This window comes from Pholis gunnellus, assembly GCF_910591455.1.
Source record: "Pholis gunnellus genome assembly, chromosome: 6".
Taxonomy (NCBI): Eukaryota; Metazoa; Chordata; class Actinopteri; order Perciformes; family Pholidae; genus Pholis; species Pholis gunnellus.
Window position 1 is genome coordinate 15,752,609 of NC_136532.1, and position 14,046 is coordinate 15,766,654.

Sequence of the window (14,046 nt, forward strand, 5' to 3'; positions counted from 1 at the left end):
AGACTCATTAGATCATTAAATCTCAGCATGTGGTTCTACTCAGAGCATAATGAGTGCGATTTACCCACGACATGATAGTTGCGGAAGACTGAACAACTCGGCCCCTAAACCGCTCTCCTCTCACCTCAACACATGATCTCATTCTATATATCTGCTGGCCGGAGCTCTTGGGCTTTGACTCTCACAGGATGCATACACAAGGAGGAAATGTTCTCTGTTCAAATTTAATTTATGGGATTCATTATCCTCAGATTCTCGACATAAGTCACAACAATACACGTTATGCATATAATTATGGTACACATTTCCTACAAGATAAATCATCTTTATTGTTCGGGGTTGTGTTCTGCATTTGCAACCACTCGGTCCTTCTCAGAGCTTCTCTAATCTACAGTTTCTTGTGCAAAAGATTTTAAAAAGTTTCCAAACAAACAAACAAAACAAAACATATGATGTACAGAAAAGTCACTACCATCCAAACTGTGGGGAAGGTGTGGTGTAAAATCAAAAATTATTATCATAAATAACAAAGATTTCATCTGGATACTGATGACCGAGTCCTTAAACATGTAGGATCATGAACATAAAACTGATTGTGCATTCAGATAAAAAGTTGAGCCTTTTTTGAATAGAATAGCTTGACCCCTTTCGTATTGCATGTTCACACTCGTACCGCTGGCTCCTGTTCTACTTTTGTTTGACAGGATGAAGACATTAAACGTCTCTCTTCCCGAAAAAGCAATAGTCGGCACTTTGGCAGATCCAAACGACATCTTGAGGAGCCACTCGATTGAAAAATCAACATCTTCAATTCAACAAATGGCCTACTATTAGTGCTGCTGAATATGAGCAAACTGATGTCGGCAAGATTTACACCCTCTTCATTTCTCCACTGGCAATGAGTGGGAGAGTGACTGCATGGACCTTTCCAAGCATGGGAGTGTTGGCACTGAACAGATGGATTGCGTTGTGAATTGAAATGTAAGCTTGTAAAGACCAGATGGCTGCCACGGATCAGGCCTTCCCTATATGCAGTTAGTCTTGATAGAGAAATACCAGAAGTTTTTTTAATACCAGCTGATTGGAGAATATCGCCTCTGAGGTTTCCATGGAGAGAAGGGAAACATTCCCAGGGTGCAGTATATGTAGGGAGTTAGTGTATAATAAACAGGCTTTCTAAAGACTAATGACTGCTTGATGATTCACATCTTGCCATCATGAAGTGAGCAAACCCGACACTGTAAATTTGTTGTTTTTTCCAAGGAAGTATGCTTATGCGGACAAATAAAGCATTATATAAAACATGATCAAATGTTTTCTATGGTGCCCTTCCAGTTGATAAAATGTGATAAAATGTCCTCTAGGGTTTCCTTCCGGTAGAAAAAACATAATAAAATGTATTCTAGGGTAACCTTCCAGTAGAAAAAACATAATAAAATAGTAGAGAAAACATGATGCGTAGCACTCTAAGGTGGCCTTAAAATGGAGAAAACATGATGCAGTGCCATACAGGCTACCGTACTTTGCTAGAAAACTTTCTACACGCTGGAGACTATTTATATTTCCAGTGCCCCGGTCCATCAGACAGCCTGAGTCCGTTACAGTAAGAATAACTATGTTAATCTGAAGAATTTGCACATGATAAAACAGATCAGACATCACGCATTTGGACTGATTGGTAAATTACATCATATGTAAGGAAAATCCCAACTAAAAATGGTTAAATGTATTCGTGCAAAGGCATTGTTATTTAATCACTGCATGCACAGTATAATAATCTTGCCATCACAAGTCTTTCTGTGATGGTGAGAAAGCTGTCACAGCTGAGTCCTCTATCAAGAACTCTTCTAATGCCGGTTGTCGTGCTTGACTACACTAGGACCAGGTCCAATGGTATCTTCTCACGCAAAGACAAATGAGCATCTATCAAGCTGTCAGCTCCACAGCGGTGACCTTCATCGACAGCCAAGATTGGGCCTCTTGGTCATCGAGTTTAAAAAGGCGCCGGTGTTTTGCTTTTGCCCGCTTTTCCCTTTTGTGAATGCACTCACAATTCCACAACTTCCTGCCAGATGAGTGACAAAGTGCCGTTGACAAAAAAAAAAAAATGCTATTTAAACCTAGATGGGGAAAACGGGAAGGAGACCTTGTGTATGTGTTGGCAAAGAAAAGCATGTTACAACACAAGTTGATTAAACGTCTATTAGATTCTCTCTCTGGACCGTTTGTCTTAGGAGTGACATTTATTGGCTACAAATAAGTACAGATGCCCACAGCTTTCTACCTACTGTAGACATAAAAACTCATGTTTAATGATATGACGAAGTCTATGAAATGTTCAGCGCGTCTGCTACACGATACATTTACTAACCCAAATATGATGCTATATCTAAAGTGCAAACAAAATTTCACTATGTTCTAAGTGGAGAGCAGGGCCGTCCTTCAATCAGAGGATCGGCGGTTCGATCCCCGGCTCCGCTAGTCGCATGTCGATGTGTCCTTGAGCAAGACACTTCACCCCAAAATTGCTCCCGTAGCTGTGCCTACGGTGTATGAATGTGATAGAATTTGAATTGTAAATCGCTTTGGATAAAAGTGTCCGCTAAATGACTGTAATGTAATGTAACAAGAAGCTGGAGAGAGCACAATGTTAGCTTAGTTTGGCAAAAACACTGGAAACAGCTGGCCTTGCTTTATCCTGAAGTAACAAATCCACCTACCAGCACCTCTAACTTCACAGATTAACAGGTTAATCCGTACTGAAGCTTTGAAGAAACAACATTTTGTGAGATTTAGATGTGATGGCGGTTGGATTTTGTTAGCTATGGACAGAGGCATGCTGGCTGTTTCCCTCTGTTAGCTAAGCTAACCATTTCTCAGCTGTTTCTTAATACTGAATGGACAGATTCGTGTCCGTCGATCGCCTCATCTAACTCTCAGCAGTAAAGTATTCGACAAAATGTAGCTGCTTTAGAAAAGCCATAAAGGACTTCATTGGACAGATGCTACATACATACTTGAAGCCGTCAATCATGTATTCAGTTAGCATTATCACTTGTGATATGTGATGAAGTAATGTCCTGGCAGAATTTGTAAACCTTGCCGTTCAGAGTTGTATATTTGCATGTTGATCTGATCAGATTTATTTGGAGCAATGTAAAGAAGTTGACCTATTACTTTTCGAGTTTACAGTATATGATGAACTTGTTGACAAACAGCTGCTTTTTTACACATTCAGCAGTTCCAGAGCAACATTAGCATTCATTTAGAGTTGTGTTTCTGACCTTAGTGAATATAAGTCTAATATTCACTATCTTTATTTTTTTCTCTGGTCTTCAGAGGGAAATATTTGGCTCCTTATCAGCAATACACGGTTTTTGGGTTTGACAGCTGAACTATGAGCTGAAACTCGCTATAAAGCTCAATAAAGCTTCGTGAGCTGCAGATTCAATGATGATTCTCCTTTTCATATTGTCTTTATTTTGTCAATTAATAAATATATTAATATAAAAATATTGATTATAACTTCTTAAAAAGGAGAACAGTTATATGAATCAATAAAAAATGATGGCAACATTAAGGGCAAAAATCCTCATGAAAGCTATGTAGGAAGACATGAAAATGATTCTCTTGTTATTCTTCTCATTAAGTAAAAGTAAAAAGCAAGGTGGGAATAAACGCAGAGCAATCACAGCTGCAGTTGTACAGCTGATCACACCAAAGAAGGAAACCAAAGAAGGAACTGCTCGGTGACAAGAGAGCTCAGCACCGCAGCAGAGCACTGGATATCTCAAGTGGATCGCATGAAAGGCATTTCCCTGATTGTTCTTCTTCAATGCACCGGCTTCAGTATAAGCGAGATAGCGATCTATTATTTTCTTTTACTGCTTTAAGTCAAAAGGGAGGGCATTTATTTCCTGGTCTAGTTGGGGGTGCCTCATGTTTTGTGGTCTGCAAAATTGACCACAAACTGGATTACAAATAATCCTTTAGAGGCCTTAAGAGTTGCCATAATAAAGGGGAGATAAGGGAGCTATAATCAGAATAAAAAACTATCCAAAATGTTAATGTTTACTGCAAAGCCGGTGCTCAAATGAATGACAAAACATTGAGTTGAGCCTTGGAAGTGTGTGTTCGACATAATCCAGTATCATTTGACAATCAGAACAGAAGCCAGCAGTGGAAAAGTCTGTCACATTGTTGACACAGTCAAGTGGCAGATACAGTTAATGGGTTAACAAGCTTAGTGCAGCTGCTTCATTCAACACAACATGTAGTAACATCAAGTAAACAATGTGCGTGTCATAAAGATAATTTTTGCCGTTTTGACAAACATTACACACATATAACAAGCGCTAATGCTGGATTAGTTCTTTTCCTATGGTTAAGTGTGTGTGTGTCTATGCAATGTGTGATTGTTCGCATGTGTGTGTGTAGCCCTATTAGGGTACTGAGCCCTGTAAGGCTTCAGCACACAGACACACTTTTCAACTCCTCCCCTCTGCCTTCAGCCAGGGTGTGATTAGAGCCAATACAATCTTGGGCAACCTGCACCGGGAGAGTCAGAGAGATAGAGATAGAGAGAGAGAGAGACAGCAAAAGAAAGAGTGGGCAGCCACTCTGGTGCACTCTGGTGGTTCTTGCAACGGTGTCACTGCTGCTTGACAGTCCGACAGTTGCATTGTGTTTCATGTAGGATTCAGCGGAAACACTGCAAACTACTCTAGTCCCAGTGGACACGGACGGATTTTCTTCTCAAAAACTTTTTCCCACTTTATGTTAATGTTTCGTGGATTCAAGAAAGAGTTGCAACACCGTGAACTAATAGAACTTTGTGGACAGTTTGGATACATCTTTTTTTTTGAAAGACATGCTGCTGTTGCCTAAACAAGAAGAACTTCCACGAACAATCACGTCTTGTTCATCCCGTATGGAACCATGGAAAGCCACTACTGCCTTTTGAACACAGCCAAACAAGACTTCCAAGCTCTAAAATGTAAGCAATAACTGCAAAGTAAAGAATAGCTATTATTTAGTGAGCAGATTTATGATGCCTGTAAGAAGCGCAGAATCTTCCGTTTTGTTAACTTTGACATAAAAAAACAAATCTTCAGCTGATCATAATGGATGTAAACCTGAGCACTTTAGCACCCGATGTGATCAACAGAACAGAGCCCTATCACAGGGCTGCGGGACCCTGGAGCCTCATCATACTGGTCATCATCATACTGACTATAGTGGTGGGAAACCTGCTGGTCATCATCGCTGTAGTTCACACTTCACAGCTACAAACAACGACAAACATTTTCATTATGTCCCTGGCGTGCGCGGACCTCATCATGGGGGTCCTCGTGGTGCCTCTGGGGGCCACGATTGTGGTGACAGGTAACTGGCAGCTCAGGGACACATTCTGTGAGTTCTGGACTTCTGTGGACGTCCTGTGTGTGACGGCGAGCATCGAGACGCTCTGCGTCATCGCAGTGGATCGGTATATAGCCATTACGAGGCCGCTCCGATACAAGGTTCTACTCAACAAGTGGCGTGCGAGGGCAATAGTCTGCTTAGTGTGGGTTGTGTCCGCTTTAATTTCCTTTGTGCCAATTATGAAAGGGTATTGGCGTGATAATGACGATGAAGCAGCGATGAAGTGCTACGAGAACCCTAAATGCTGTGACTTTGTGACCAACAGGGCCTTTGCTATTGTGTCTTCGATAGTGTCTTTTTACATTCCACTGCTCGTAATGATATTTGTGTATGCAAAAGTCTTTCTAATAGCCACACGGCAGGTCCAGCTCATCGATAAGAATCGCATGCGTTTTCAGAACGAGTGTTCAATAGCGCAGGTGCAAGTTGGCCCCCACATTAATAGTATCCTGTCAACGACGTGTGCAGGCTCCAGCAGCTGCAGCAGCGCAGCACGGAGAAAGAACGTCAAGCGGAGGCCGTCACGGCTCATTCTCGTCAAAGAGCACAAGGCCCTGAAGACTTTGGGGATCATCATGGGGACCTTCACTGTGTGTTGGCTGCCGTTCTTTGTCGCCAACATCATCAATGCATTTGAAAGAGACATTCCCCCAGAGTGGATCTTCCGGCTGTTAAACTGGCTGGGTTACATCAACTCCGGCCTCAATCCTATCATCTACTGCAGGAGTCCAGAGTTTCGTACTGCGTTCAAGAACCTGCTGGGCTGTCCATGGTGGTCCACCTTGTGTCTCAATACTTTCTATAAAGAGCTGCGGACTCGCTGCTCCTGCTTTCTATGGCAGACTGAGTCGGGCACTGCAGCCGGGTCCTTCCAAAAGCCTCCAACCGGTAGGACTGAGGTCAGTGAGAGTCTGGCCAGCACTCATGGAAGCAGCAAAAGCGAGGAGGCTTTCCCTGATCCTCTGCAGTCCAACGGCAGCACACAGATCAGTGACTTATCAGAGCCAGAAACCAAATTGTAAGTTTCCCTTTCTTCCCATTTTTTAAAAAAGTATGATGAATGTTTGAAAAACATCCACCACCTCAAGTATAAACAGTGAAACCATAGTTTAAAGACAATGAGGTAAATCATTTTGACAGCTATGTACACTTGGACATCACGCATAACCACAATGGCAACATCAAGATCAATAACAGTGTTTTAACATTTTCCAATATTTTAATCAGTAAGATAATTCAATAAAGATGTTAAATATTAACAACAGTCAAAGGACTGTAGATAACATTTTCGAAATTTTGAGCTTGATAGAAAACTTTAGTTTTTCTGCTCACAGTGCATTTCCTTAACATAGAAATCCAGATTTGGACATATTATAAAACATCAGTGTGCTGTTGCCCAGTAATAAACTAGTTTGGAACACAACAGTGCAGAAGAATAAATCATTTATGGAGGATTGTCGAAGTGTTGCAATATTACCAAACTACAAATGAAACTTAATATTTGGATTTTCGTGCATGAATCAAACATTTGAGGACTGTACCTGTATCAGTTACTGTACGATGTTACGTGTAATCAATCAACCCAGAAGACGTTATTATAGTAAGAATATTGCTGGTACTGTGTTTAATGTTGTAGAATGTTTTGTTCAGCACACTCCTTAACAATAGTTAACAATATCATTAATCTATTTCTATTTCATAGAAACCCTAATATTGTAAATCTATTTTTTTGTGTGTAAATTTCATTATGCAGTATTTAAAAACAGCGTCCCTTCATGACAGAAATGACTGTAAAATTGCTCTTTAACACCACTGAGCGATGTGACATTTCTACCTCGTAAAGGGCCTCAGTGTGCCCTGCCCAACACCGCCTGCAGCAGATAAATCTTTATCACTTACACACAAGACTTATAACTGGAGAGGCTGTTTACAAGACTGACAGCCAATGAGAACACCTAGTTAAGTCGGGTTGAATGGGGTTGGTGGAATCCACTACAAGATGACAGCAAGCCTGTCACAGAATACAGGAAGATATGTGGTAATATTTAGGAGTTGAGCTATAACTCTAGAAATGGAATAGAAAGTTTTTTATTTACAAATAATTTAATCTTTCAAGTAAATGCTAGCTATATATAATACAAGAATTGTGCCATTTACATAACATATACTGTTTATTTGCTGTATTATTGAATCTTGTGCTCTGAATTTGATTTGAAAAAAGCATTCAAAATGTACTAATTTATTATAATAAGTAATAATTATCACGTCTCGACCATGTGTCACAATTGAAGGTGTTGAGTGTCGTTTTGTTGTGACAAATATTATATTCACTATGAGTTTAAAGTGGTTGAAATTAAGATTAGTCAGCAGTTCAATTTAAGAACATTAAATTCAAATTCACTAATCATAACAACATTTACACATACATATATATATATATATATATATATATATATATATATATATACATACAGATCAGTTTTCTCTTTTCTTTACATGACATCCTCTCAGTGGAATACTACAGGCACAATCAATGCAGCTGTAAAACGGTAGTCATTTACGAGCATGTAAAAGCCTTCCTTAAAAGGAGCCTGGTGTGATCTGTGGTAAATCACCCCAAGGGGAAGAAAGGCTCAGCAGACTCACCCTGCGCTTTGAGCAGGATTACAAACGTAAGTGAGACCAGCCGTTTCAGAATGACTCTGGCGGGGCTGTGGCTTGGAGACTTGGTTTAATTAGGGAATATGACACACTCCAGGTAGAGTCTGCACTGTTGGTTTGTTGCGTGCCAATAACACCATGCTAGGCCTCCGTCATCCCTGTCAACCATCTATATCTACGTAACTAGCCACACAAAAGAACAATTGTGCCTATTTCCTTTTAACCCTGGGACAACATGCAGCCGGTCTATTATCACCAGTTACTTTGTTTTCATAGGACTACATGCAGGCATATTACTGCTGCCCTTATCAACATCCACAGCAGCCTTCACCTTCTGGCACGTAAGCACCATGTGATATATGACAAGTGTAATTTTTCACAGTGATGTTTTTGGTCATTAAAGGGGTCAGTGCAGTAGCAAAGAAATGTTGTTTTTGTATGTTTCTGTAAACGACAGGTACGTTGAATGACGACGTTTTTGCATTCGGTAAGTGCAAGTGACTTAGTGTATCAAGCGACCGATTTTGAAAGTTACGTGTACATGAAAGTCCTCTTAGGCGGGTGGATGGATCAAACAAACACAGGACTTTCCTGCAGGAGACCAGGGTTCATTTCATGTGTTAGAGCAGAAGTCAACGTTGACTTTACGCTTGTTACATAAGAGAGTCCACTAAGGGCAGTTGTTATATATTTATGCTAGATACGGTTGATACGCGACTTTTGTTATTATTTCAACACAACCTTAATTTTACAAGTAACACAGCGTTAATCATGTGACATCGTGCATTTCCGCGAGGCTGTAATGAAAAGTATTTAATATTTAATATATAATAGTATTTAATATTATACATACTTTTGTTACAGAAACAACATTCAACGTATGGTTTTGAAGAAACGTATGATGACAACATTTTTTTTCAGGCGACTGGGTTGAACTGGAAGCAAATATCCTAAGTTGTGCAAAGTCCACATGACATTTTTTTACAGCATCGGGTGAATTTAGCTGTCTCTCCCTCTGTTTTTAATATTGCCCTAAAGCGAGACAGGCGGCTCCTGCATTAGTCCAATATGTGTATTGGAGGTATTTAAGACAAAATATTCATGTATTTGAAAGACACCGCGGTGTGTTATGAATGGAAGGAGTTTGTAAGCACAGTTTATCCATGAATGAGAACACTAAAATTAAGCTAACAGAGAGCGGAACATTATATTTCAAAAAGCAGCAGCCTACCAGGTGGTGACTAAACTGCAGAGTGAATGTTGACAAGAGATGAAGAGTCTAATAGACCGGTTCACAGCAAAGACACAGGACTAATACTCCTGCAGAATTACAGTACAAGAGACAGACATGAGATCATGGCACAATATCATAATTATTGCTCATACTCTAGAGGAAACAAGCCGTGTGCTCCAGCTGTGCTGGTGCATCCCAATTAAAGTATGAAGAAACACACGTGAGGAAACCATTTGTCAACATGTTGCTGAGAAAAACAGCTGCAAAAACTCAAAGAAGGATAGGCTTGTATGGCCATCACATGTGCACACTAAAATGTTTTCCACCTCAGAAGGATAAACATTAATAAGATCTCGTGTGAAAAGCAGACACTGATGGCAAAGGGACAAGAAATCACTGAGACTGATCTGTTCAGATTCTAATGGGTTAGCAGTGCAAATACATTTTATGGACTCTTTTGTCATTAGTACACACAAGACAAATTTAACTATGACAAAAACAAATAAATACGGTCCATATTTGGATATATGTTGTTGGTCTTAGCTTGTGAACTTCCAGCTGTTTTTTATTTGTTTGTTTTTTTAACCAGACATTACACAAAGCACAGAGAGATGCAGGTGGAGAATGACATTTCCAGTATAAATACTGACTCACTAAAGTCACTACAAGTGTCTCATTACTCCAAATTAAGTGTTCAGATATAGTCATGAGGACAAATCTAAAAGGACATTTTGTTTACTATGCTGGCATATCAGGTTTATAAATGACTGTGTGTTACTGGAACAAACTGTCCATCATTATAGTAGCTTAATACGTAGATATAATTGTATTTCCCACACAAGCAAGCATGAGTCCTCCCAGAGCGACCTGTGCTTTATTAATGGACACTTTGTGAGTATGAGTGTGAAAATATAGCATGCAGCAAACTCGGAAAACAATTTAAGTTATTTCTGATGCATCACATACTGCAGGGTAAGTCCTCTGTTAAACAGGAACTTGGACTGGAAAAAAACATTTGCTGTGACAAGCTTTTTTGTACTACACTGAGCTGCTAATGTGTGGCAGATTAAAGCTCTGTGTGATGTCAAAGTGGCTCGAATGCTGCTGTAATAAGTTAAAGCACTGCAGTGAGCATATCCGTAGGCGCACATTAAGGCATCCTGATGTTTTGATGGTGTTTTAGGAGGGACAAGCTTGCATTCATTCTTTGTTTCCTGTGCTGTTACCACATAATTCAGAGCTTTTCTCTGCAGCATGCTAACAGGGCCTCCAACCCAAACTCACACACCAGCTTCCATAATGTGCATTTATTTAGCTTAGAGCGAGATCAAGCTTAAGACAGCATGAAACAAGGAGCAGGATGAAGCAAAACATGGTGGTAGTGACCAGTGAGAAACCTCCAGCACTCCCTTTCAAGCCTGATATCAGAAACGATCCCACTGCAGTGCAGTCTTTAAATGTTGGCATCTGGGAGTTGAGCAAACACTTGAGAGCAGTATAACTTTAAATAGTCAAGGTTTGGACAGATACAAATAAGCAATAAAGCGTAACAGCAGCTAAAATCAATACTGTATCATGTTACAGTATTAAAGTAACAGTATTCAGAATACCAATACTCTATTGCTATAGATATTTAACGATTAATCGATGCTTTTAACCATTTAAATAATTGAAACTGATCATCTAATTACATCGATTTACTGTATGACTCAGTGGTAATTGAACTTGTATAAAACAAAAAGCACTTTGAAATATGGATGTACAGTTTGATATAAAATCGACATAATGATACATGGAAGTACTTTCGGTATTTGCTTTTCCTATGTTTGTCAGTATGACCAGCAAACAATTCTGAATTGTGGGCTGATTGGTTGATTAAACGTCAAGTAAACTGTCACTGGTTGTTGCAGCTGTTCTTAGTTTAATTATATGTGATTAGGGATATTTATATATTAAAAACTGTGTTGAGATTAATTTTATGTTGGTAAAATAGTCACAATATTGGTAATTGAATACATTTGTTTAACCTTCAGCTCTACTTTATATACCTCTTCAAGAGAAAAATCTACTCAGTTATCAGTTTAATGCATTTGAATGAATACAGTTTGTGTTGTTGTTTGAATAGAGAGGTGCTCCTAATATTTAATAGAATTTAAAAAATCATGTTAACTCAATGATTTCTGGTCGCATCCCCCTTTGACAGACTATTTAAAGACAGAAAGTACACATGTCACAGATGATGGATGGATTTTCCTTAACTTTGATGAACTTAACTCCTTTAACCTTTAACTACTAAATATGTGCCAGCTATGTCTGTGGTTTGTGATTTAAAATAATCCAACAATAATCAATGTGTGAATGTGAGATTCAACAGAATGTGTAACAAAATATTATTCCTGGAGTCTTTTTCCATTAAATCTTCCAAATGCATCAACGTAAAATCACTGAAATAGACCAAAGACTACAAGGATTCTTCTGCAGTAAAAATGGTTATATTCCATGAAACAATCAGTTTCCTGCAGATTTGTTTTCAGTATGCATGCACATTTCGGTGAAGCTTACAGTTCTAGGTAGTTTATGTCTTCCTGTGGAGACATGTAGTTGAGGTGATAGCATCAGAATTCCAATCCTGTTGGGGGGAAGAAAAAGGTTTCAAAGCATAAAAAGAAGAGGGCAAACTTACAGTAACCTTCTGTAATTGACAAGCAAAAATAAATAAAAGGTAAGTAACCTGTAAGACAACAAATCATTGTTGTTGTCTTGGAACTTTCTTATCTGATAGAAACTGGAATGTCAAACAGGGTGTGAGCAGTGCAGGCGACAAGTCATAATACACTGAAATAGCTCATTTGTTCGCAAGGATCACATCTCACAGCGCTGCACACCATGTCAAAGATATAATGAGGATTATAATGAGAGCGCTGGCTGACCTTGTTATCAGGTGCAGCACACCTCATAACATTTTTAAAAGACACTAGGTACAGGTTATCACATGTGAGATTCACTCTTGCTTTTTTTCCATCTATTTTCAGCTTCACATTGCAGGAAAAGGACGGATGAACTGTACAATGTCAAGCTACTGCAGCAAACTATGGTTCCGAGGAGTTACTGGGATTCCTGCAAAGGCGGAGACCAAAGAACAGCGAGGACAAGCTTAAGTACAACCAGCGGCCCGAATAAACGTAGCTGAGAGAAGCTGACCCCAAAGACACAAATGTATTGACTGTAGAGAAAACAGCTGATTTGGTCTGGACAGGAACAGTGTGACTGTTTCTGTGGACAGGAGATGGACCACTCCAGCTCAGCAACTCACAGACATTAATTGACACCAAAGTATCCTGAATGAAACAATGCTGCAAGTTTTAAATGTATTCCAGTTAACCGTTGGCCACCATGTATGTGGCCTGTGGTTTCAAAAATGACAGAGTAAACTAGTTTTGTACAGTATATTATCTGGTAAGTTATTTATGATACACGGAATCTTTAGGAAAATACAAAAGTTGTCTAACTTTATACAAGGTCATGATTTTGGCAAGCTTGTCCTCACTGTCAGTGTAATATGAGTGAAACCAAAGGGCTGTGCATTTACATATTCAATTCTGGTGTCTGTTTTCAGTCTTTCTGTTTTCTTTCACAGCTATGGAAAATGTTTATTTTCGATTGTTGGCTGTTAAAATCTTATATCAGGACAAGTCAAACATAATTCCTGTCTACAGTTAACCATCAGTATTCCATGTGCAAGGTACAGTATCACAATCTGCAGCTCACCATAACAAAACACTTCTGCTACATGCTGTTTGCAGTCTACTCCTTACCTTCGGCAAGCAGCGACGGTAAAGGCTCAATAACACACTCTCACATGTCATAGAAAAATAATGGTCTTTGTGGAGGAAACATCGCCTCAACGTCATCCATTATTTTGTTGTGCGCTATTACTCATTTAACCTCATCATCTGTTGCATTGAGAAATAAAATATAAAACTGTTTAACGTGTTCTCTCTCTCTCTGTGTGCACACTCGGCACTATGAAAGTAAAAAAAAAGTCCGTAATGATGTAAATCACATAAAACACTGAGTCCACAATGTTGGAATGTAAACACCACTGAGTTTCTAGCATTGAAATATTTCAAAGTCTTTGAAATCCTAAAAGATTAAATTACCAACTAGAAAAAGGAGGAAAATCAAACCACATTGATCCAGATAGATGATTTTCAAACTACATAATATCAATGCTATCCATTCAATGGTCTTTTAATTTAGTTATAAAACAGAAATGATTACAGACCTGTGTGGCATGTGTTAAGACAATTCTAAACAATTGCATCTTTCTTATTTTAAGTAATCCTTCAGTCACCGAAACCACCGTCACCTCTGGCTCTGCTACTGTTTGAGCAGACGTCATGTTATGGTACGAGAGGCATTTACAAGATCTGAAAGTCTAAAATATAAACCAAGAGCCGAATGCAAGATATTTTGACTCTGCCAGGTGTAACTACTTAAATATCATCCAACAAGGAGTGGAAGCAATTACTCTGTCTGAGGTAAAGCTACATTCGTATCTGCTGATTCCTGTTACAATGCTTTTTCAAGTGCAGAGTTAGAGTTAACTTTTAGGTAAAAAGTCGCCATTCAAGGTACAACTGGGAGTATTTGATAAGATATGAATGTGGGGAAAAAATCAATGTTTAACGCCCAAAAACTTGGTCCATAAGCAATCAAACATTCCC

At 39.2% G+C, this 14,046-nt stretch overlaps 1 protein-coding gene across 1 annotated transcript; it reads left to right on the forward strand.

The window, feature by feature from the left end:
• Window positions 1-5,032: 5,032 nt before the first annotated feature.
• adrb3a (adrenoceptor beta 3a) lies at window positions 5,033-13,300 on the forward strand. Its single transcript, XM_079161020.1, has 2 exons — window positions 5,033-6,442; window positions 12,352-13,300. The coding sequence occupies exons 1-2, from the start codon at window positions 5,124-5,126 to the stop codon at window positions 12,377-12,379; spliced, it is 1,347 nt and encodes a 448-aa protein (XP_079017146.1). The 5' UTR covers window positions 5,033-5,123; the 3' UTR covers window positions 12,380-13,300.
• Window positions 13,301-14,046: the final 746 nt, after the last annotated feature.